A 26,407-nucleotide genomic window follows, 5' to 3' on the forward strand; every position below is an offset into this window, starting at 1 on the left:
GATAAGTTACAAATTGCAAAAGAAAAACTCTAAAAAATAAATTTTGTTTTATCAGTTTTTTGAAATTTCATTTTAGCGTTTATGGCATTAGCAATGAGAGGAAAATAATTGTCATTAGTCAACCTTATCTTCTTAAAATCTATTTTAAAGCACTCGCCTTGTTTTTTCAATTGCACGACTATACAGCAATTAAAAATATAAGAGAGAATTATATGCAAAACTTGAAAACGTTCATTTTACAGAATGCGTTTTTGGAGATTACCGACAACCTTGAAAATCGGCATGTTACATTGATGCCAACAAGCGATGCGTCTTATCTCTGTTGCTTATGCTGGCTGATAAATTTTAACTTTGAAAAACTATTATTGACCGGAAATGGAGAGCTTAAAATACAATAGGTGACAAATGTTCGCTAAAAGTATTCGATTAAATAAATTAAAAGTAAACATGTAAAGTGAATATGTTTTAAGTTACATCTAATATTTTATTTCTTACCTTCTCTTGCAAACTTAAGAAAAGTTATTTCTTTTAACATTTTTTTAAACTATTTCGTGCTTACTGGTTGATTACTAGGTTCTGAGAAGCTAAAAATAAGTACTGAAGCATTGTTACAATTGATTTAAGAAACTATGATATTCAAATTTTTTATAGACAAAACAAAGTTTCATATCAGAGAATCATTTTCGTTTAAAAGCTCTAACTATATCCAAGTATATTTAGGCCACCTGAATAGTTTAGCAACTTAACTTTTTCGGGGTAAATTTTGGACTCAGCTTTTAGCAACACTATTTTGAACTTGATTGCTAATTTTCATGTCATAAGCTCCTTGTTTTAATTAAATTTTAGACCCCCATATTTTAATACTCTGTGTGTTTTTTAAGGTTAGTTTATAAATATTTGCTTATATTTTAGATAATAATAATAATATTTGAATAATTTATAAGTTCCATAACTTTAAACACCAAAATTTTAAACTTAAATTGTTGTTACTTGTAGACATTTTTAAACATAATCTTAAATGCTTCTTTAATAGTTTAATCCTATACTGCTCGGTATTTCTTTTTCTTTTTCCATCATTATCATGCCAATTTTAGGAACTTTATGTTGTTTTCCTTTCTTTTTGTCCAAAGTAAGTCAAATAACTTATCTCAGCTTAAATTTGTGATTGTTCTAAAATAAAAAATGAGCTAAGTAACCCTGAATTGCGGTGCTTTTTTATAAATTTTAAAAAAACAACTAACAACATTAAACAAAAGTTATTATTTTTCTTTTCTTTCAGTCTCAGCAGGTTACCCCTCCAAGCCCACTGACGGTGGATAAACATGTAACAGTATATGTACTTCTTGCTGGGGTAGCAGGAGGATTGATGCTTGCTGCAGTAGTCATGGTATGCTGCAAAGTTTGTCTTAGGAAAAGGAAGCCTCTCCAGAGGTATGACAATAGTTTACTTTTTCCTTAAGCATTAAATTTTGGAATCATTTTAATTTGAAGCAAACAAAATAGCAAAAAGGAAAAAAAATCTTCTTAATGAACAGAAAAGTATATAAGGCTAGCATTAATGAATTATTGGGTATTAAATATTTATGAGGAAAATCCTGAAAGTAAGCACCAGTTTGAAAAAATTTACATAAGAAATTCTTTTTGGAAGCAAAATTTATTTTTATGTAAAAGAGAAATTTAAAAAAAAAATTTGGCATAGTTACCAACATTGTTCACAAATTTGAAGTAACCAGAAACCAACTTCTCCGTATTTACTTCAACAACAGATGCTGGTAGCGGAAACCGCCACTGTTAAATACCGTTTTTTTTAATTATAATTTTTATTTTGAGCCTACACCGATTTGTGACAATCTTATTCAAAACAGTTTTTTAAAATTATGGAAACTCAGCACAAACCATTTCTAATGTGAACTGTCTGTTCTCACGAATTTTTCCTCTAACTTTTTTCAACCAAATATTTTTTCAACCAAATCGTCATTACCAGCCGAATGCAGTCGAACACTCCATGCCTCGCCATGAAATCAATGCGTCCATCATTAAATTGTCAAACCTACTTTCTCCCTATTCCATCATTTATTACATTTTCACCATAACTCTCTCGGAGACGATAAGTTTTTTAATATTTTGCTTTCAAAAGCAGTATTACAGAATGCACTTCATTACAGTCGGAGGGATCAGCAATCTTCTAAAAGACCATTCTCTCTGCCTGTGATTTTTTCGCATGCGAATGAGAAACCTGATTAGTTAAAAATACTTACTCATGAATCAGGCTCCCGTTCGCAAGCAAATCGCATCCAGTGAGACTGACCTCTAAAACATTCTGAACAAGGAGTTAGGAGAAAAATGATTCCATAATGTTAAAAACGTAGCGGAGGACAAAAAAGTAACGACAGGGAAGGAGGGAAATAACGTTGATGATATTGGAGATTTTTACATTTGCTTTCTTGGCGCATTGGCTACGTTTCGAAAGTTAAATTTTATTACATTTCTTAACCTCTTAAATAAAATTATTTTAGATAACAAATTAATGCATACGAATTTTTGTAAGGATATAGTTAATCCCATCTGCGTTAATAAGGCATTGAGGCTTTTCATTAATTACATCCCACTTTTTTAAATACTTTTTACCACCATTTTCCGAATTTCCCATGCTCACGTCACATCGCTCAGCATAAACATAAACTTTCAACTCAACAGTAATACATAGTACTACATTATAAATCATACTTCAAATTTATTTTTAAACTTTAATTACTTGATTTCAGAACCCATTCTATTGAGAGCTTAATAATGACTCTAAAACCTAAAATGAAGATTACAGCCTTTCAATCTTTTTTTGTAAGTAGAAAAATAAATACAAAACTAAATAATATTAATATATTTAAAGATCTAAAAGCTGATTTCAAGTGTATTTATTTTTAAAAAAATTTGTGATGCCACACTTCTTTGAAACACCTTTCATCCTCATTTATCACAATTTCACGAACCTCCTCCCCCATAGTCTATGCGCGACCAAAATTTCTGGAACCCCTCTCATATTTATAAACAGCCTCTCTGTCGATTAAAACGCACTCTAAAGGTAAAAAATCTTCCTTCTCAGCGAAATCTACAATATACAAAGTTCATTAAAATCTTCGTTTTTCTTCTCTTTTTTTTTAATTCAATCCGATATTTCCTTAAAAAATTTTATTTATGAAAAGTTCGCCTTTAGCTCTTAATTTTGTGAATGAAAAACGGCGATATTTTCAAAGAAAACATTCCTACCAGGAACATTTTCCCGATATCGAGTTCATTTTTCTCTCTTGTTCGCTTTATGAATTCGTCAGTATTATTTAATCATCCTGCCTCCAGACGCTTGTTTTTGAACGGGAACGAAAAATCAACCAGAAACACGTTTTTTTTTATTGCGTTTAAAAATGGTATAACATGATTCTTATTCCTTGATCATATCACGCAAATGTTTACTATACGAAAAAAGCTTCTACATGCGAAATAGGTATGTTTATTTCATAATTTTTAAAGTAACAGATACTTTGGCACTACGAAACATTAAAACCGACACAGTTAGTTAAAAGTCAACAAGTTATATATCCTCATTATCCATTTTTATCCATATATATTTATCCATAAGTAAAATATTACCCGTAAATCATTCGAATCCATAAACAGGTTTTATTTATCCATAAACAAAAGCAATAACGGGAGTATGTCTAAAAATGCAGCAAAATGTGTTGAATAACTAAGATTTGGTTCTCTGTCTCTGAATGTCGAAAATTTGCTATTATGAAACTGTTCAGTAATGAAATGATTTGCTTCATTTGCAAGCATTGCTATTTAATTTTACATTAATATTCTGAAATACTTATTTTTAAGAACTCATACAGTACCTTTACAAGATATTTTAATTTTTATATTTTTTCCGATTCTATTTTTTCTTTTGCTTGCTTGTTTTTTTCTCAAATTTGCAGGAGATAACTATTATTAAAAGTCTCAAATACCTATCTTCTTGGAACTGAACTTATCTAATAAAATATTTTTTTTCCGAATGATAAACCAAATATCTCAATACCACTGCTTCAATTTTACTTTTTTGAAATCATTTATGATCCATTATGATTATTATGAAAACATTATCTGCGTAAGCCAATTCCTTAATTATGTGGAATCTGATTAAAAGGGAAAAAAGGAGACCGAGGATAAAATAAGAAATGTAGATGGAATAAGAAGTGCGGATAAAATGAGAGTGCGAAGGAAATAAGAAGTGTAGAGGAAATACGAGTGATAAAATATGTATATATATATATATATATATATATATATATATATANTGTTCCCGTACCCCTGGGGGTACGTGTACCACACTTTGGGAAACACTGGAGTAGTGCATGATCGGATACATTTCTCAATTAGCCTAAAGGAGCCTTGATGACTCAGGGGACAGAGCATTTGCCTCCCAGAGAGGTGAACAGGGTTCGCATCCGGCTTGCACCGACCACAGTGCAGACGTGAAGTATCCTCAGTGGTAGACGGATCATGGGTAAGAGTCCCCTTGCCGTCAGGCTAACCAAGGGAGGTTCTCGTGGTCTTCCTCTCCACGTAACGCAAATGCGGGTTAGTTACATCAAAAAGTCCTCCACGAAGGCAAATTTCTCCCAGTACTTGATCCAGGACACTTGTCCTCTGTGTTGGGTTCAAAATTACAAGGCTACGGAGTTAAACATCAGTTGTAGTAAACCCAAAATCGGGTCGGCTGTTCAAAGACGGTTATAAAATAAAATAAAATCAAAATGTGTTGAGCCGTGATGACTCAGGGATAAGAACGTTCACCTGCCAATGAAATGAACCGGGTTCGAATCCCAGCAATGGCTGGTCGATACAAATTCCACATCCAGCTTGCACCGACCACAGTGCTGACGTAAAATATCCTCAGTGGCAGACGGATCATGAGTTAGAGTCCTCTTGCCGTCAGGACCCTTGCCGTCAGTTTAAAATATAGAGAAAACATGGAAAAAATTACAGAAAAATAAAAAATGGGAAAAAGAAAAATAGTAATAATAAAAATCCGAAAGAAAAAAAAATCCGAAAAAAGGGAAGAAAATTAATAAAAATCCAGAAAATAAAAAATATAATCTTTTCATCAGCTCACACAATTATATCCACAAAAAGGAGTGCTATCTAATATTGTATCAATATAGCCAAAGCAAAATATATCAATACAATAGTGTGAGGAACACTCAAAAAATTGTTGTATTGTTTTTATTAACTTGCTCCGTTTTTTTTCTTTCTTTTTGTTCTTTTTGTATTTATTTATTATGCTATATGTATATATGTTCCAATCACAATATGTTGACTAAATTACGAAAAAGATATGCAATTATTTAATATAAATTTGATATTTCTTATCGAGCTTTAAAAATTCAAGAATCAAGAATTGCATTTCCTGATGACCATTACTACAATTTATAACAGTTATTTTTCAAAAACCGTAATTCAGCTTATTTTGCAAAATTTCAACTTATGCATACGCCTACTATAATTGAAGTCGCTGCAGACCCGTGAATTCAACCGTTTAACAGAAAATCTAATTTAAGACAGTGATTTATAAACTAACGAAAAAAGTTCATACTGTTCTTCATAAAACAAGTTCATACCTTCATATTAAATGTTTCCAAATAAATTTGTAGTTTATGTTTGTTTAGCATATTTCCAGCTGCTAATAAACTGTTATTAAAAAAAATCAAGGTTCCTCCAAAAGTAGCTAGATCGCTTAGGGTTCTACAACCGTAATAACTTGGGAACCACTGTATTGAAATGTGAACTCGGACATGGTAATCTTTCTGATTTTATCTGTAAGAAGTAGATAGAAGTTTATGATATTTTTCTACGAAATCATAAATAACAAGCTGTGCTCATACACTTTCTCATGTTTTTATTTTTCATGTTCTTATTTGTTCAAATTACTTTAAAGTACCATTTTCCTGTGTCAGCCTGTATAATCCATAGATAAGCGATTACACTATTCAATGCCTTATAATAGTAGTTCAAGGTAAAAAAAAATTATGATCCCATTAATAGTTTTTGTCTTCTGTAACAAACGGTTCTGGAATTCCATCAGAAATTCTCAAAACTGTTTATACGACTTGATAACTTTTTAAAATTATTTCTAAGTGACCAAATCCTTTAAATTTTACAAATCGAAACCCGTATGAAGTGCTCGGAGACTTATAGTTTCACAAAGCGATTTAAAAATTTAAATACAAAGTGTTACTAATTACTAAACTGTAGACGAATCGCATATTTAAAATTATTAGCCTTAACCTTCGAACTAAAACCTCCATACCTTAGATTTTGTATCAATGTCTTATATATATATTTAAATATTATAGGAATTACGAACGTATTAAAATCGTTTTAATCCTCTTAATCACGCAATAACTTTATTTAATAAACACATTATGAATTGTGTTAAAATTGTTTGCTATGGAAAAAAATTGAATTGTTAGTTCATTTTTTATTAATTAATTTATTTTATTTGCAACAGCGTTGCGTTTTTTTTTAATCTATGCATGATGTGTATGATTACAATGTTATAGATTATGGAGCCTGTAAATTTCATATGGTACTAAGTTTAACCATTCGTAACTGTTGCATTTTCGTACCATTCGAGTTGAAGCATTCGTATTATTGTACGTCTTAAGCTTAATTACAAGATACTGCATGAATCGAAACATGATTCAATTTCATCTTTTAGTCCGGTTGCACCATATTATAGCTGGAAAAAACAATATTATAATTCAACATTGAACCGATATTGTTTAAAATTTTATTGTTTACTTATTGAATGCAAATTTAAATTGCTTTTTTAGCCAAAGACGTCGAATTTTATTTCCGTTTTTCAACACAATCTTTACAAAACTAATTATTAATTAAGACAAATCCAATATTTGTAAAATTAAAGTAAATAAAAAATTATGTATTATTTCCTTAAAATAGTAATCCAGCGGGAGCAGATATTAAAAATTAAATTACCTTCAAGACTTTTAAAAAAATTTACTTTTTCCGGATTTTTTAAATTTCACAAAAAAATTTACTTTTTACACTGAAAAGATTCACAAACTGCACATTTTAGTTATTAGAATTATTAGCTTTTTAGTTTTCATTCAGAGTTTGCAATTTTGCCTTCTTCGCCTCTCTAATAGAACTTGTTTATAATCGAAGAGACTCTTTATGTTCTTCACAGGCAACATGTTGTGTTCAGCCGATACTCAGAAAGGCAGCACAGTAGGGCCAGAAAGTACCACAGCCTGGATTCAGCTGCGAGCATCGACATTGAGACCAGCTGTGGTTACCCGGACAGTTCCCCATCCTCCAGGTACTATTTATCTCTGGATTGCATTTCGATTTTGCAAATTTTTCCTGTCGCGTACCCTTCTCAGGTTTTTTAGATTAATTAGTGTAGCTTCGCACTGTAGAAATACAATTTTTGCTTGAATAGCTATTGAACTTAGTGCACGTTATTGCAATAGTCCAGGCTGGCTTTGGTAGACAACTGTTAGCGCACCATTTAAAATAGAGATTTGCATATTTTGTTTACTTAGAAATCGTTAAAGATTGAATAATTTTAAATTAGAAACTATATAGAATCCTAGTTAGTCAACGGCAAAACTTACTTTGATTAAATTTTTGTATTATTGCACTCTTGCCAGTTAAAATTTTTTTTATTTTTTTCTTGTGTGATCTAAAATCTATTGCAACATTTGATTAAATCTACTATAGCATATCCAATAGTGCTAGTTTCGAATTACTAACTTCGTGTTAAAAATAGTGTGAAAAATAGTAAAAATATTTGATGAAATTTATGATTATTGTACAATGAGAAAAAAAGTATGGCTAAAACTACCAGATTATGGTAAAATTTACCGTGTTTCTGGCTCTATGGGAACACCAAAAAGATTGATATTTTTTACCGTAGTGTTTTGGTAATGATTTTGATAAAATTAGCAATAAAATATTTGGTAAATGTGGTAAAATTTAGTAATTTTATCATGATACCTTAGAGCATTTATTCGGTAAAATGCAATTTTTGGTTTTCTATTTTTTACAAAATGTGCGTTAAAAAGAACTATAATTTTGAAAACCAGAATTTTTCGTGTAAACCGTTACCATATTAAAGCAAAAATTAACAAATGAATGGTTTAAATGCAGTATAATTTGATTTTATTAATCAGAAATATGGTTTTTTTTTACCGGAAATGTCACTACCATACAGTACGGTAACTTTACTAAAATGTTTTCCCATGTAGGAATATTGAATTTAAGTATTATTTTTCATTTGTTAAGAAATTTTTAGATTATGATTCAGTGTGGTATTATCACAATAATTGGTCCGAATTATCCCATCCACCAACAAACAGTTTAAACATATATATTTCTTTATGATATTCCAAATTAAAAATATTTTATGAGTATCTAAAAAATTATAGGAAGACCATTTCATCGAAATTAAAATTGTGAGTAATTTGAAGACATGCAAAATAATATTTTTAATGTTGCGAAGCGAACAATGCGAACCATTTATCATGGTGTCACCCATGTGTAAAAGATTAGTTAATAATTAGTCTGGACTTATTAATACTACTAGAATGCTGTTTAATTAATTTTCATAATTTTCCAAAAACAAAATTGCAGCGATATTTATAAAGCAGCATCTAGAACTATCGTCTCCTTGTGTACAGTGCTAAAAAATTTTATAAAAAAATAAAATTAAAAACAGATTACCTAGAAACTAACTTTTGATCTAATTATCGGATCTCCCTGTTCTAAGACTCAACCTTAATGGTTCGTGAGAGTGACCTCAAATATGCAAATTAATTAATGCAGACGATATTTTAAGTTACAAAATCAGGCACAAAAACGTACTTTCTCTGCTCTCTGAATAGACATACCCTTTTTTCAACGCATTTGGATTTCTGATCGCCGGAATAAAGGGGGGTTGCCGCAACCTGGGAAATATGGTCTACATAGTTTGATCAGGAGAGCAATCCTAAGATTGGACCCCTCAATATTAATTTTAATTTTTGCGTGTTTCACTATATTTGGGGAATTTTTTGAACGAATTGTAAAATTTTGCACACAACTATTACATTTGTTTGTCCAAATATATTTCCATGCAAAAAAATACATTTTAGTATGTATTTATTATTTTGTATTATTTTTTTAATAATAGTTGAAAAATTTTGAATTGTTATGTATATAATATTTTACATTATTTTAAAGTACCTATTTTTACAAGGCAAAATACATAATTGGAGCAAAATCGGTTAAATAGTTCCCGAGAAATCGAATTTTAAGTATGCAATTTTTCTAAAATAACCATAACTATAAAACCATATTTCCGTGATTGCCGCTGACTCTTATATTTTGGGGGTCAGAAATCCAAATCCGTTGAAAAAAAATTTGTTTATTCAGAGAAAGTATGTTTATTTCATAAAGGTATGATTATTTAGAAAAAGAACGTTTTTGTGTCTCATTTCGTAACTCAAATATCGTCTGCCCTTAATTAGCATATTTGAGGTCAACCTCTCGAACCATAAAGATTGAGTCCTAGAACGTGAAGATCCGATGATTAGATCAAAAGTTATTCTGGGTTATTCAGTTTCTTTTTCTTTTTTTTTTTGTACAGAGTGAGAAAAGAAGAAAAAAGCAGAACACCTGAATGACTTTCGATCTTGTGATCGGATCTGCACGTACTAGAACTCAGTGTTAATATTTAAAGGTTTGACCGCAAATATGCTAATTAGTGCGGATGATATTTTAAGTTACGAAATCAGATACGAAATCGTACTTTCTGCAATATATATTCCTTTTTTTGACGGGTTCTGCTTCTTGATTCCCACCTGGGAAATAAGGTCCCAATAGTTTGGCCAAAAGAGTCGAAAGTTTGGACTTTAGAATCCTTGATGTTAACTTTCTTTTTGCATATTTCGAGAACTTTTTAAGCAATTAAAAAATTTCTGCACACAATTATAAAATTCATATATCCTAAAATAATTCCGTGCAAAAAATTAATTTTAAATTATTGTTTGTTATTTTATTGTTTTATTTAATGATAATCTTGAAAAATTGACCGCATATATGCTAATATCATTAAATTTTTAAAAAAAATCATATATTTCAAAAAAATTGTTTCTAAGGAACTATTCGGCCGATTTTATTCAAATTTTGTATTCTGTCATAGAAAATTATACTCTTCAAATTTATGTAAAACTTTGGATACCTTAAAATCCAAATTTTTTCGACTATTATTAATTAATATAATAAAAAAATAATGATAAAAATTTATTTTTTGCATGTACAAACGAATTATCTGTAACTTTATACTTGTGTGAGAAAAATGGTAACTTTATAATTGTGTGCGAACTTCATAATTGTGTGCAAAGTCATATCAATTCACTTTAAAAGTGTCTTGAGATAAGGCGAAATACATTAAAAGTAAAATTAACATTAAGGGGTCCAAACTCTCGACAACTCCCAACCGAAACTATAAGGAACGTCTTTTCTAAATTGAGGCAATTATATTTTAAGGGTCAGAAATTCAAATGAGCTGGGGGAATAAAAAGGTACATTAATTGAAAGAAAGTACGCTTTTGTATCTGATTTCGTAACTTAATATATCACTTACAGTAATTATTTAGCCCATTTGAGGTCACTCACCTGAACCATTAACTTTCAATCCTAGTACGGGATCATTAGATCCAAATTCGATCCATCATTAGATCAAAATTCGATCCATCATTAGATCAAAAGTTCCGTATTTTCTTTTTTTTTCCTTTTTTTGTGCACTGTAGAACCAAACAAATAGTGTAACTTACTACTTACTAGAGTAATAACAGTTGTTTTATTTCTGTCGAGCGTTGGTTAATAACAGACTAAATATTGTTCAAATGCAAAATTTTATTAATCAATGGTTCAATAAAATATCATTTTTGTTATAAGAACAGATTTTTATAGTTTTCATTCGGCTGTATAATCGGATATGAACAACAAAACTATATAGGATTTTGGCAATAGCATATTCAACTCCATGTAATAATTTAAAACTAAACCTAGAATATAAGGTGTCTCTTGCATCAAGCATTAGTACATAATAAATTATATTAAAGATTAAATAAGATGCAAACAATGCAGATCATGGGAAATTCTGTTTCAAATAAATCTGGGGTGGAGCATTATGACGTCTTCCTGAACTAAGAAGTTATAAAATAATCGTTAAGAAAAAAAAAATATTAATGCGAGTAAAAAGATTTTACTGGTTCTTTACATGAATTTCAAAACTCCAAGAATATTTACAACTTGCTTTTACAATCACAAAATTCTGTATCACAAAAAGTTCAATTATCTAGAAAAAGAAAACTGTAAGATAAATAAAAAGTCATTACTATTTTTTACTATTTTTAATTGAATTTTTAAAAAAAAGATTCGAAATTTTAGATTAGACGATTCAAAAATTTTATAATGTAATTTTTATTCACTAAAAGACTTACATTTTAAAATCATGATTTTCAATTTTTTATTGAAACATTTATCATCTATAAAGTCATCTGTTGAAAAAAAAATTTCAACTAAATTCATGAGCTCTAAGAGAAAATAATTGTGACCTTTATAAGGATTTATTTGCAAGAATTATTTAGCATTAACCGTTTTGCAGCCATAAATATTTAAAATGAAATCGCCAAACCAATTAAAACAGTCAGTCTACTGTAGGATAACCTGTTATCGTAAAAATCTGATAAAGTCATAACTATCAAGTAAAATATTTTTCTATTTTTCGATACGAGGCTATAATGTTCCATAATTCCTCGTACTAAATTATATTTCTGGAAAATTATTCTATACATTTTAATGTGCTTATTATAATTAAAATATAAATTACATAAATTTTTATGATATTTTAATTTGTTAGTGATATAAGAATTGAATAATTACTGAAAGTATATAACTCTTTTATAGTTCATCAAATATTTAGATGTAAGTAATAAGTTTTTTTTTCAGTTTTAAATTGATAAAGGTGAATTGTTCCCCAAAAGTAACATTTAAAGCTATAAATTACTGAGTTAATAATTTTTCTTATTTAAAATGATAAATAATTCTGTATTCCATTATTTTATCACAAATTTCAGAATAGGAAAATCTTCTCTAAAGGAATAAAAGTCTAAACCTTTTTACTATTTATAACTTTAACTAAACAGTTTCCATTCAAGCTGCTCACATTTACCCTCTCTCGAAAATTGTACAATTTGTTGAAATTGCTTAAAAGTAAAACATTTGTTGAAAGAACTCTGTGTTTAACATTTAACAATTATTTCAAAAAAATATATATAAATGCATACATATAAACTTGAATATGTTATTCGAAACAAACTTCACGCGAAAACCCTATTTTAAAAAAAAAACCTTATAAAATTCTATTTTTTTGTTAATTTTAAAATCTTTACCAAAACGCTTCGGTAAAAGTTATCGAATTTTTTGGTGTTACCATAGAGCCAGAAAGGTGTTAAATTTTATCATATTCCGATAGTTTTGATCATACTTTTTTTTTCTCAGTGAAAGAATGATTCTTATTTTTTTAACTTTATTCTATATTTGCAACAAAAAAAATTCCTGATAGAAAATGAAATTTTAAATACTTGTGCCATTCCAATGAATTACTTTCATTCAAACTATGTAGATTTTTTTAGACATATATTTTGTGATTTTTAAAGTTTGCGAAAGTTAAAAATAAAATATTTGCTCGAAAGCTTTATTATTGCACATTTTTACTATATGGTATTTTTCTCGAAAAATTTGAGTTAAATTAAGGCGTATTTTTTTAATTATTATAAAACTAAAAAAATTCCTATTAATAAGATTAATATGATAAATGAAATTTATCATATTAATTTTATTAATAGGAATTTTTAAATATTTGTGCCATTCCAATTAATTACTTTCATTCAAACTATGTAGAGTTTTTTAGACATATATTTTGTGATTTTTAAAGTATGTGAAGGTTAAAAGTAAAATATTTGCTCGAAAGCTTTATTATTGCACATTTTTACTATATGGTATTTTTGTCGAAAAATTTGAGTTAAATTAAGGCATATTTTTTTAATTATTATAAAACTAAAAAAATTCCCATTGAACTTAAAGGTGTATTTAAGCATAATTTTTTACGTCGACGACAAGAGAATCATACGGTAAATAAGGAAAAGGTCCCAAGTAAATAATTAATGCAACATAATATACATCGTACTCTAAGGCCCACTCAAATCCGCCCACGCAAAAAAGCACTTTATTTCACAATATATCATATGGGACATGATAGTTGTAGTCCCACACGCATTATCTGAAATGTAATCTTCTAAAGTCCCAGCCGACCAAACAATATTGAAAGAATAAGCGCTTTCCATTTTCTTTAACTTTTTTCGCTGCATCTATCAAGAAAATTCTTCCCTAGTTGCTAAAAAATATTTTTCTCAACCGACATAAGAAAAAAACCTCTTGTAAACATTCCTTGGTATTTGAAGATATTTGGTAAAAGTTACGAAACTGAATGCAATAAAATATGTAATAAGCGATTGCCTGAGGTAACATAGATGTTATATATTGCTTACGATATAATCTTTGTTTTGTTAATGACATTTTTAGAGAAAAATACGTTTAAAAGTAATCGAATTAGGTATTTCAATATTATAATTAGATAGAAAAATTATTTCTGTAATTTATCCATACAGTTTGTCACGAAATTTTCATAAAAGAGCATTACGAAAATGTAAACAATTTCTTACAAATAAATGTGTTTAACTTTTTATATAATCACCGCAATTTTTACATTTCTTAAAAATTTATTTAGTGCTAAAATAGTAATTTCTTGCCGTTTCGAAACTTTGGGTAGCTTTGAAATTTCTTTAATCATCATCATTCAATTTTATTATATCATATTTATTATTTTGATTTTTAGTTTACCGTTTTTATAACTCTAAAACATTTTTGCAATGTGTCCAGTATCTATTTTTTCTCATGTTAACCTGAAGATTTTGCTGACCAGACCAAAACTTAAATACTGTAAATTAATAAATAAGAAAATCATAGCTGTAATTTATCCACACAGTATATCTAAAATGTTAAGGCATCCAATAAAAAAGCTCGAAAGAGGTTATTCTTGTTAATTGAAATCTTTATAAACATTTACAAATATGCATACTTATTTTTTAAAAATTGAGATAATTTTTATATGCGTACTTCTTTTTTAAAAATCATCGTAATTGTAAAATCTTTTAAAAATGCATCTATGGCCAAAAGAGGAATTTTAGGTCGCATAAAATCTTTCAGGCAACTTAAAAAATTGTCCTTTATAACACTTTAATTTTATAATGTTATAAATATGTTTTATAATATTATAAACATGGTCCTCAGTTTTAGTTAACCACAATTGAATCCTGAAATATTTTTGCACAGCGAACAGTTGCTAATTTTCACTCAATTAAAAATCAAATCGGATGATTTTACTAGACAGCCCGAAATTGATAACTTTGAATCGTAGACATTGTTTTGCCAAAGTAGCAGATTGCATAGCTGCATTAAGCTGTTGCGAAAAATATGTCCTTCATGAAGGATTTAATTTAAAACCTGTTTTTTCTTTTTTTTAATATTCGCACACAATTTGTCTAGTTTTTTTTATTACATCACCGATAAAAAGATATAGTCCAAACTACCAGAATATGGTCAAATTTACCATGTTACAGGCTCTATGGTAACACCAAAAAACAATGTAATTTTTACAGAAGCACTTTGGTAATAACTTTTTGGTAAAATTAAAATAAAGCACGCTTTTATAATCACGCTGTTTGGTAGTAATTGGGTAAAATAAAAGTAATTTCATGCGAAATTTTGTAATTTCAGCAATGCTAGAATAGTTTGAAAGTGACGCAAAAGTACTCATTTTGATAATTTGTATTTTATTTAGCAATTACTTGCTAACTTTGTTTCTCGTCCGTTATTAGTTTTTTTGTTATATAAGCCATATGTTAACATCTAATAATATTTAAAATTATAAAAATTATGTATTTGTAAATGTACGTATTCCTGTACTAGGCTGAACTAAATCAGTAGCTTAAATAAATACTGCATCAGAGTAAATAAAATTACTACACCAGGACTGTCTCAACATACTAAAATGGAAACCCCTCAGTATCTGGATCCGCACCCTAGATGCATTAATTTATTAATTGTTACGCACGCATGCGCAGGCTTGTGTACTCGTTGCAAAGTTCGGCTAATATACCCTTTTCAATTCGATATGCAAATAGCAAATGATAGAGAAAGACAGCACGTTGTTATTAATGCATCTTTGTGATGTTTTTCTTTAATTTGCACGTCCCGCAGTGGACTGATCGTTAAGACACGGCTCCCACCAGATCACCGAAGTCAAGTATCACTGGCTGCTGTCAGTGTGCGGGTGGGTGACCACTTGGATCAGTCTGCGTAGGGACCGAGGGTGTGCTGTATTGGTCCTCGTTAAACTGTTCTACCGTGAAGTGCTCGACTTCGTGTGCAGGTCATCGGGCTACCAAAGCGGGGAGTCATCCCCTCTGCAGAGGATCAAAATTGTGTTGTCTTCGGATCATCCTCAGGGATGTTTCCCAGACCATCGCCAATAGCCCATTGTGCAGCTCTAGTGCGACGTAAATGAACTACAACAACAACATCTAATTTGCACAATCTTTTAGCAAACTTGAGTAGGGCTTTTAAAGGGTGTTTTGAAATGAGCACACAAGTCTTCATATGAATGTGTAACAATAAATAAATAGTTAAAAATATTCGTGAAATAGTAATGAATGTTTTAAAAATTAATTTTACACCCATCAAGTCATTCCGCCAAACACTATTCAAAATGAAGGTAGCGGATTCAAATTAAAGCGTAACCATGGATATATTACAGTAAATATATAAATTTAGTTTAGATACATACATGGTCGTACGCTAAATGCAAATAATTGTTTTTCTTTTGTCAAACTGCAGAAAGCATAACATAAAAATGAGAAATACTGCACAAAGATATTGAACCAACTACCTCTACACTTCTGAGCGTTTGACAGAAAGACAACATCCACGGCAATGAAATCCCCAATAATCTATGGTTGTTTCACTTGAACCTCGCCGTGCTGTATTGCTAATCCGCTAACAGCTCTGAAACGTATATGTAATTAGTTCGAACCCCGCCGATGTATATTCTTATTGTCTTTCTTAAAATAATGTTATCTGTTTTATAAAACTGAAAAGAGTTTTTAAGCTGTTCTTTGTATTTAGAAAGAAAGAAACTCATATATGTAAATAAATAAATCTCACTACCCCTTAAAAGAAAGATAAAACAGTCATCATAGTGTAAATATCTGAGTTTAGTATCTTTAAAACACTTTAATTAAACATTTTAAGCCCTCATTCTTGTCCTTTTAACTCTTTTTATAATTGAGAAATTAAAAATTATAAATAATTAACAATCAGCTAACTCGTGTCAACCATTTAAATAAACCGTCGAAGTGAAAACAGATTATTACCATTCTATTTGGAAAAAAAGCATAGACGTAAGAAAGTTAGTATTTTTAGATGAATGGTAAAATGAGTGACAATTCTGAAGGTCATTTTGGTAATTTTCTTGATACTTTAGAGCATGGCATACAAAATCAATTATTTGGTTGCATTTGCTTTTGAGATTTGCATTTGCAACTAAATGTGTTGTAATAAAAACTATAATTTTGAAAAGCAGAATATCCGGTAATCCATAGCAACAACGAACGGTAAAATTACCATATGAATGATTTAAATATCCTATATTTTGGATTAATTCTCAGAATTATGGTTTCTTTCAGCAAAAATATCTTTAGCATATAAGTATGGTGATTTTGCCAGAATTTTTTTTCTCCTTGAAGTACCACCCCGTTAAAATTTTGACCACTTTAGCTTGTTTATTTATCTAGGTAATATTTTTAAGTTATTTATTTATTAACAAATTTCTATCGAGCCTCCAGTAAGCACGAGCTTTAAATACTTGATTTTTAAGAGATTTTAATGTTGTGTTTTTTTAATTATTTTCATAACCGTATAAATTGATATTGGTATATTAAATTTTGCCACATTAAATTTTAAGGTGAATATAGACAATAATGAAACTATAATAAAACTTGTTGATTTTAAAACAGCCTGAAAAGTGACCCTTTTTTCTAATGTTAAATTATGTGCAGTAAATATCAAAATATTTAATTTTTCTGTCGGAAACTAATTCAAACATTTATCATATTTTAATAAATTTTTAAATTATTCATAATAGAGCTTATCCTAAATTCTATTGTCTAATTTTCTGCTTGATAAGCTTCAATATAGGCTTAAATGAGCAATTTCAGTAGCAAATGCTAATTTCCTTTTGAATAAACTTTATTCCTCTAAATCTTTGTGCTTCAATCAAATAATTGGCTTATTAATAATACATGACTTAGCACCTGCTTTAGCAAGACACTTTTTTCCGGATTTCATTCACAGTTATATCAGCATTCTACATATAAAAGTTAACTTGTGCTCATCCGGACAGAATTCGCATGATTGAATTTGCATGCAGTTTGATGAAATACCTAATGTGTAATATAGTTAAATAAAAAAATAATTTTAATTGTTTGTTGAACTATGAACAATAAGTCGAAATGTCTTCGAAATTGTCGTTTAATTTTCCAGCTACCTTAATCTAATTTATTTTGTTCGCTGCTTTGTTTTTAATTTAAATATTTAGTTTACCGATGAAACAAAATTTTATTCCTGAAAAATTTGTTTGACTAATATCATTAAATATTCAATAAATACACCACCATAACATTGGTACCATAAACCATACTACGGTGTAAATTTGCTTGAACAAAATTATGATGATAAATTGAACCATATTTCAGTTTAATTTGATTGACAGTAACATGAAATGAAATTTAAGATATTTGAATATATGGTTCAACTCAATGCCATATTACGGTTGTACCAAACTTAATCAACAACACACGCTCAGAAAGAAAAAAGCATGGTTAGAAATACCAGAATATGGTAACATTTACCGTGTTTCTGTCTTTATGAGAACACTAAAAACTCGGTAATTTTTACCGAATCACTTTGATAATAATTACGATGAAATTAACAATAAAATATGGTTTTATATTGTGTGATATCATTTTATAAATGTATTAAAATTTGGTAATTTTATCATGATGTCTCAGAGCATTGCATAAAAGTCATTTATTCGGTTAAACTTATTTTTCAGTTATTTATTATTAAAATGATATTATTAAAATTTTAAATACCAAAATTTCCAGTAAACCGTTGCCATATGAAAGGAAAAAATTACCAAATGAATGGTTTAAATACAATATATTTTGGTTTAACCGGAATTATGATATTTTTACCTGAAATGGTATTTTTACCTACTATACACTACGATAATTTTACCAGATTTCTTTTTTTTCGAACAGTAGCGCAAGTGTAGCAGTTCAAAAATTTGCAGCAGATTTATAAAACAGCTTCATACTTTTAAATGCAATTGCATCCCAATACATTCGCTTATTAAATAGAAAATTGTGAAACAACGTTTCCATTGGTAAATTGTCAATTTCCGATTTAAATACTACTTAAAACTATTTAACTTTTTTATGTTAAACTACTTTAAATATTAGAAGACATTATGCTATTCGTGACTATGCTTTATAATTTACTTATATTATTTGCTTATTTTATTAATATTTACTTTCATGACTATGCTTTAATATTTACGGTTTACATGCATTAATATTTACTTATGATATGTATTTTTTTATTTTTTTATTTAACCAACAATGCGTTTCAACGAAAAAATGACTCTAAATTACTAATGTAGATACATGGCTGTGGGAGACATATAGAACTCATCCATAATGAGCAAATTGCAATAAATTGGGGGAATTACTAACAAACGTAATATTAGAATACTAATTTATTAAATTGGATCGAATATTTAAAGTAATTAATTTATTTACAATTTTTTTGCCATTTTAGACTTTCATTTTTGAAACTCAATTTCTTTTGCTGAGCAAAACATTAAGGAAAAACTAATACTTTAATATATTTTATTTTATTTAATTAATAAGACCTATATCTCAGCTAATATGAAATATTGATTTGTCCAACTGCTTTATAAAATAAAACCCATATTTCACCTATTTAAGTTTATTACATGTAGTTTATTATATGTATTTTTGCTCTTTTAATCACCTACTTATTTGCAAAGTATTAATCAGTAAAATTAAGTTTCGCTACTCATGTAGTATTTAGCGAAGGAGAAAAAAAAATTTGTCTTGGAAGAAAAAAAATTTGAATTATTTCATAATTCGAATTTTTTTTATTTTATAATTTTTAATGCATTGATAATATCAAATAAAGAAATTTGAGGATTACCTCAAACTTCCTAAGTAATAAAGTAATTTATCGTTAATAACTACCTAAGTAACAAAGTAATTTATCATTATATTTCATATGCACATTAAAAACTAATTCATATGCACATTTTATTATTGATATCTTCTGCATGAAATTATGATAGAATGTTAGAAATAATTGTTCTTTGTTTAAAATAAATACCACACATATATTAAGTTAATAAATTTTATGATAATCTTGATTATTTGTATTATTCTGGAGTATCCTTTAAAACTATGACACAGTTTTAAAGGCTTCCTTAATATTTTTTTATCAATTGATTTTTCATATAAATTCGAATTATTAAAATATATTTTAAAAGGATTTCTGAAAAAATACAATCCACACTAAAAATGCATTTTGACAAGTGATTAGATAAATACCATAACAGAAATACTCTAGTAGAGCTAATTGTGCCCGTCTCTATGATACTTTTAAAATTACTTTTTTTCTTGTTTCTGAAAAATGAATAAAATTCTTTCAGAACAATTATTCATTCATGAATTATATTTTGACAATATTTATCCTCAAAGGATAAAAAATACAGGTTTCATTATTATTTTTTTGAAGGAAAATAGCTCTCTGTGTTCTGTATATATATATATGATAATCATATATATATTGTTTTTAATTACATGGAAACTTTTTCCCCTTTCATTTAATCATTTGTCGTTCCAATTTTAATCATAAATTCTGATTCTCAAATGCATTTAAAGGCGATATCTTTACTTTAATACTGATTTCTTCTATTGTTAATCTGACTTTAATTTTGGGTATCTAAAACACAATAAAAGGAAGGAAAGAAATTAGCAAATATTAAAGAACTCTTTTTGTTTTTTTTCATCTTCCAGATGTTGGGAAAAAAGTTTATTTTTTAAGAAGGTGAAGTATATTGTTCAACGAAACTATGATAATTAGTTTTTTTTTAAAAATCTTTAAGCCAGATGAATAAAGGAGACTTATTTCTCTGAACAATAATAAATCTGAGGGTATTTTCAAAAGAAAATAAATGAGTCTTTTGAAATAATCCTAATTTGAGAAAAATTACTTTTTATTTCATGAGGAATCTATTTCGTTTCAATTTATAAGGATGTATTACTGAATTTAAAAAATAAAAATATCAAAATTGCCGCTTTCCAAGACATATAATTTTCAAAACATTCAACAAAATTAATTGAAGGAAAAAGATAAAGCAGAGTTTGAATCAAGTAGTCCCATTTTTTAAAAAGTTAACTAATCAGATGCAGGATAATAGATGATAATAATAAAGTATAAGCTTATAAATCACAATTTTTACCAATTTGATTCTTGTTCATTAGATAATAATTAATGTTATTTTAGAGACATTTTAGAAAAGTTTCTATATATACCAAAAAGGTATACGTATTTTTTAGTTGCATGGGATTTTTAAACCTGGCGAAAATAATTATTAAAAATGTTCAGTTCCTAAATAGAGGATTCGAGGGATCCAAACAATAAGATATTTGAAATTATCAAAATAATATTTTATGAAAATTACTCAGTTTTTATCCTTCTTCCTAAGTCTCAACAATATGGGACCTACTATCTTGCAATCACGAGATGAACCCCAAACTTAACTGAAAGCAACCTCACTGAGCATCTCGCGATTACCAAGCGGTACCAGAGCTATAGCTTGTTCTAATTTTGTTTTGCTAAGTGCTTTTCGTATACTTAAAAAAGTTAACTTTCAAAATATGCATTTATTTACTAAATTGAATTTAGAAATTCATTATTATTAACATTATTTAAAATTCATTTGCACTTCGTTATTTTTATAAGCTTTTAAACTTATAAAAATGACGAAGTGACAAATGAATGTCTAAATATTCAGAACAATTGCAAATTTAATTAAATTTTTTGTCTAACATGGAAAAATCTCAATATGTATTTTAAAATAAATTACCATTTATTGAAAATCCATTAATCTTAATAAGTTGTACCAATATTTAAATTAGGCAATTCCCGAAATAATTATTTCATAATACCTTCAAAAATATTTTATGGGACAGTAAAAACCAATATTAGTAACTACATCAAATCTGCTTTAATTTTGAAATAAAGTAATACGAAGTTTAAGCTAATGAACGTTTTTTTTTAAATCAAAATGTATTACAACGATAAATATCTTTCAAATTTATTCAGCAAGTTTTATAAACATCTGAGGCATTAGCTCCTATTCAAAATATATTTTGTTAATTTTCGTTAATTTATTACACAACTAAGAACATACATATTTATAAAGGCGAACTTCAGTTTCTGCAAATTAAAAGTAACATTGCATACTGCCGCAAACACTCGCCAACTCGTTATCGATTGTAAACATTTGCAGACGAAATCAAAAGGAGCCAACATAGAAGTTTCCGGAAGCAAAAATAATTAACGTATGGTGTGAAGGCGAGTGATCTTGATGTAAACTTCATGCGCTTTCGGTGTTTAGTGCTTTCATACACCCTATAAAAGCTTGATTTGATGTTAATTTGAAGAAAAAAAAGTGTTCATTCATACAACTTTTAAGGTTTCTCAACATCAAATTTGGAGACATTCTGTGTACCTTTCGTCAAGACAACAAAAAAACCAGACAAATTTCGCTCAATTGAAATAATTGTACCAAGTGTAAAATAAGCGAACCAGAGCTGGTTAAGGATGAGGAAAAATGTTATTAGAAATGGTATCGAAAAATAAGCCCCATTAGTAAAATCTCTTTGAATAAGATGAAAAATAGCAAGAAAAATTATTATCTTTTATAGCATAAAATTTCCACATTTTAAGAATTGCAATTCCTCATTATAAAATATTGTGTTTAAATTCTGCAAAATAAGCTTGATGCTGATCCTGATTTAAAAATTAATTTGATTCATTTTCACCCGACTTTAAAAATAATCAGTACTTTGAAAGAAGTTCAAAGATTCTGTTTAACTATATTTTTAAATAATTTGTTATTTTTTATACAATTTCGTTTCATCTGAAATTATTATTTTTAATTATATTATGTTCCATTTTATTTTAATGACGAACCTTACAGTCCAGCTACAGTGATTTAAAATGAGAAAAAACTAACGTCATTACAACAATAAAACACACAATTATAATTTCAAAAAAAACATTAAAGATTTGTTAAAAATATCAAAGTCTTTAGCATGTTCATTAAAAATGTTGTAAAATCTATATAGAGAAAAATTTTACGTATAATTATTTTCTAAATGATCTTACATATAATTTTTCATTTCGTATATTGTGACTTTTTAGAGTATATTAAACCATTCTTTCTTCATTATTTTTATCATTCTTAATTATTTTTATCAGAGCAATCAATTTTATTATTTATAGTTTCATAAAAAAAATAATAAGCAAGACAAACCCTATGGTATTCCAATACTGTAACGTCAAAATATTTTGAAAAATAGAAAAAGAAACATCATGAGTTGTTTTATAATTTAGAAAACGTAGAAGATTATTATGAACTCTTTCGATAAAATGCTTTCCCTTATTATGGTAGAGACTCTCGATAATACTGCAATATTCCAAGGTAGAACGAATAAAAATAAAATAAATTATTTATAAGGTTTAGTCTTTTTCGAAGTCTTTGGTTTTGCGTTTTAGAAAACCGAGTTCACGAAAAGATTAGGAAACTAAATTATTTATGTGATGAGAAAAAACACTGAAAATTAACAAGATATTTAATAATATCCTAATGATTTCAAGCAGTATTGTTAATTTTGTATGAGAACATTAAAGGTTGTTATTTATGTATATAAGTAACACTGGAACATTTTTCAATATTAAGATCTAAACTTTTAATATTATACCAACTTTATAAGCATCTATGTTTTGTTGCAAACTAATTGCATCTGAAATGATATATGTTGTTACTTAAATAAATTAATACTTTAATAAGGTAAATTAAAAGACTTTATTTTTGGTAATCAGAATTGTTTGATTAATTTATTAGCAAAAAGAGCGATTGCCTTATAACACAAACTTTTTACTAATATATCTAGGCAAAACGATTTAGGAGAAAAGGGGTCGTATAGAGAGTAAAAAATAAACGAACTACCCTAAATAACTTTTGATCTAATGATCGGATCTCCACGTTCCAGGACTCAATCTTGCTGGTTTTAGAGGTAACCTCATATATACTAATTAATTATCGCAAACGATATTTTAAGCTGCGAAATCAGGCACAAAAACGCACTTTCTCTGAATAAACATATCTTTTTTTCGACGAATTCGAATTTCTGAGTTCCCAAAATATGGGGTAGCCGCAATGTGGGAAATATGGTCCCAATAGTTTGGTCAAGAGAGAGGTCCGAAGTTTGGACCCCTTAATATTAATTTCATTTTTTGTGTATTTCTTCATATCTCGAGAGCATTTTAAGCGAATTGAAAAATATTTGTACATAATTATTAAATTTTTGTATCCAAAGACAATTCCATGCAAAAAAAATATATAGTAAATATTTATTATTTTTTTATTATTTCATTTAATAAAAATTTAAAAATTTTGAATTGTAAGGTATACAATTTTTTCCATTTTTTGAGGAATGTAAATTTACATGGCAAAATACAAAGTTTGAGCGAAATCGGTTGAATAGCTTTTTAAGCTAATTGAAATCCAAAGTTATTTCGATTAATTAAAAAAGTTATCTCCCAATTCAATTCAGCAAACTGCAAAAAAACTTTTTTTCTTTTGTGATTATTTTAAATTTTATGCTGCTTTGATGGATTTCTTCAATTCATGATCACCATCATACTTTTTATGTAAAAGAGAATCATAATATATGATTTATAATATTATGATGAAATAATAATAATGATAAATGTTAAAGTATAAATAATGTTAGAATATTAAAAAAATGTATAAGATTTAAAATCATATTATAGTTCTTAGTTTTGCTGCCATTAATTTTAACAAATTTCATTTTTTACTAACAGGAGTGCCCAAAATTTCAACAATGGTGACTATTTTTTTAATCTACTTAATAGAAAAGTAATGAAGCATAGACTAAAATACTTGATACAGTTTAAATTGTGAAAATTCGAGAAAAAAAAATCAAAAGTTCAACAAATTCTCTATTCGGCAAACTTTATAAACCTTTTTTTCTATTATGATTGCTCTAAATTTCTTACGGCATTGGTAAATTTTTTTTCTATAAATGACAACCATCATACAAATTTGTAAAAGGGAATAATATTAATTTATCATAATATGATGATACAATTGTAATAAGAATATTAAGCACATATGTCTAAGTAGTAATAATGTCAGAATAAGAAAAGTTAGTCTTAATTTTAATTAAATTTAAAATTTCATTGTAATTTATATANATCTATATATATATATGCAGCGACATACATTTTAATAAATGTAATTTTTTTACAAAAGGGAATTACCAAAAAATCAATTACGGTGGCAATTCATTTTGTAATTTTTCTTTATATATTTATGGAAAAATAATAGGGCATTGACTTTAATACTTGATGTTTAAATATTCTATTCTAATTGGCGACGCTGCGAAAACCTCTTCGGAAAATATATTGTTACTCATTAGGCGAGCAGTTGAATTTGAGGAACTAAACACTCTTAAACCGTAATTGGAAGTGATGAGGGTATTCCCTCAATCATACTCAAATGTCGCTCGGTAATGAATATAAATATCGTCGGGAAAACTCGATTGATATGAAACCTAACCTAAGTTGATTTCGCACTACAACCACGATGAGTTATCTGAAATGATAATACCGCATAGAGGTAAGTAAATCGTTTCATTTATTTAAAGCCGATGTCAATTTGACGAAAGTGCAAATGATCGATTCTGAATATATTATAGAATATCGAATTCAGGCGGTTCATTCGACTAAGGATCATTTAGATATAATTTCTATCGATCACTGGTACGGCGAGGCTATTAAGAATTATTGAGAGAAGATTACACATTAAATAGCCGAAAAGATAGGATGAAAAAAACATCGTCAAAAGGCCTTAGAATTTAGAACAATTAAATTTAAAGTATAGTGTAGAAACAAAGCAAGTGCCGCCAGATTCGGCAGAATACATGAGTTTAATTTGGCAGAATACATCAGTGCCAATTTCTAAACTGAGATTTTGATCACAGAAGATAATTCCTAGAAAACTAGGAGAGAGTTAGTCTCCCTATTTGTTATTTGCCTATTTTATTATTGAAAAAGGTGGAGCGATAGTTACAAAATTCGATTTCTAATTAGTTACAGCGTAAATCTCTAGTTCTTCAGTTAACGAGTTCGTTATTTTTTTTTTGTTTGTTCTTATTCGCAATGGTAGATTATTGTGAGCAACTCGCTAATTAAATAGCAATAAATTAGTGCTAGAAATTATTGGAATTTTAATATCGTAATATTTTGACAGGAAATATCCAAATTTCATGATATACCGTGATGTTTTTTTTTTCAATTATATTAACACTATTTTCGTAATGGTCAATATTTTCGTGACCCAAATAAAATTTATCAGGACTAACCACAGTATCGTAATCGATTAATATCGATAATGCTTACGATAATATCTTATGCAATATTTACTGTTTTCAATTATGAAAACGATATAATCGTATTTGATAAATATCGTTATCGATAATATTCGCATTATTATGGTATCCGATATTTAGTCGTTGTCAATAATGATCGTAAAATTATCGGTGCCGATAAGGATCGTGTTTTCGCTATTTATCGTAGCCATGGTGCCCACAATACATCATGAGAATAGTTTTGAAATATTGTTAATTAGAAAAAATATCAATATTTCGTGAAATATTGAAATTTCGCCTCACTCTACTGCAAATTGCAATTTAATCACTTCGCATTCCTCCTCCCTCAGTAAAAGGAGTACCCT

The 26,407-nt window shown here is 28.1% G+C and overlaps 1 protein-coding gene across 4 annotated transcripts in view; it reads left to right on the plus strand.

Moving 5' to 3' along the window:
* Nucleotides 1-26,407, plus strand: part of LOC107448943 (uncharacterized) — a 121,389-nt gene that overhangs the window by 59,617 nt on the left and 35,365 nt on the right. For 2 of the 4 annotated variants that reach the window (XM_071187895.1, XM_016064314.3), the window contains 2 exons: nt 1,280-1,431; nt 7,241-7,372. In XM_071187895.1, coding sequence (XP_071043996.1) covers nt 1,280-1,431; nt 7,241-7,372 — 284 coding nt within the window. The remainder of the gene's footprint in view (nt 1-1,279; nt 1,432-7,240; nt 7,373-26,407) is intronic. The other 2 variants (XM_071187896.1, XM_016064316.3) reach the window with 1 other exon arrangement.

This window comes from Parasteatoda tepidariorum, chromosome X1, assembly GCF_043381705.1.
Source record: "Parasteatoda tepidariorum isolate YZ-2023 chromosome X1, CAS_Ptep_4.0, whole genome shotgun sequence".
In the NCBI taxonomy this organism is placed as follows: Eukaryota; Metazoa; Arthropoda; class Arachnida; order Araneae; family Theridiidae; genus Parasteatoda; species Parasteatoda tepidariorum.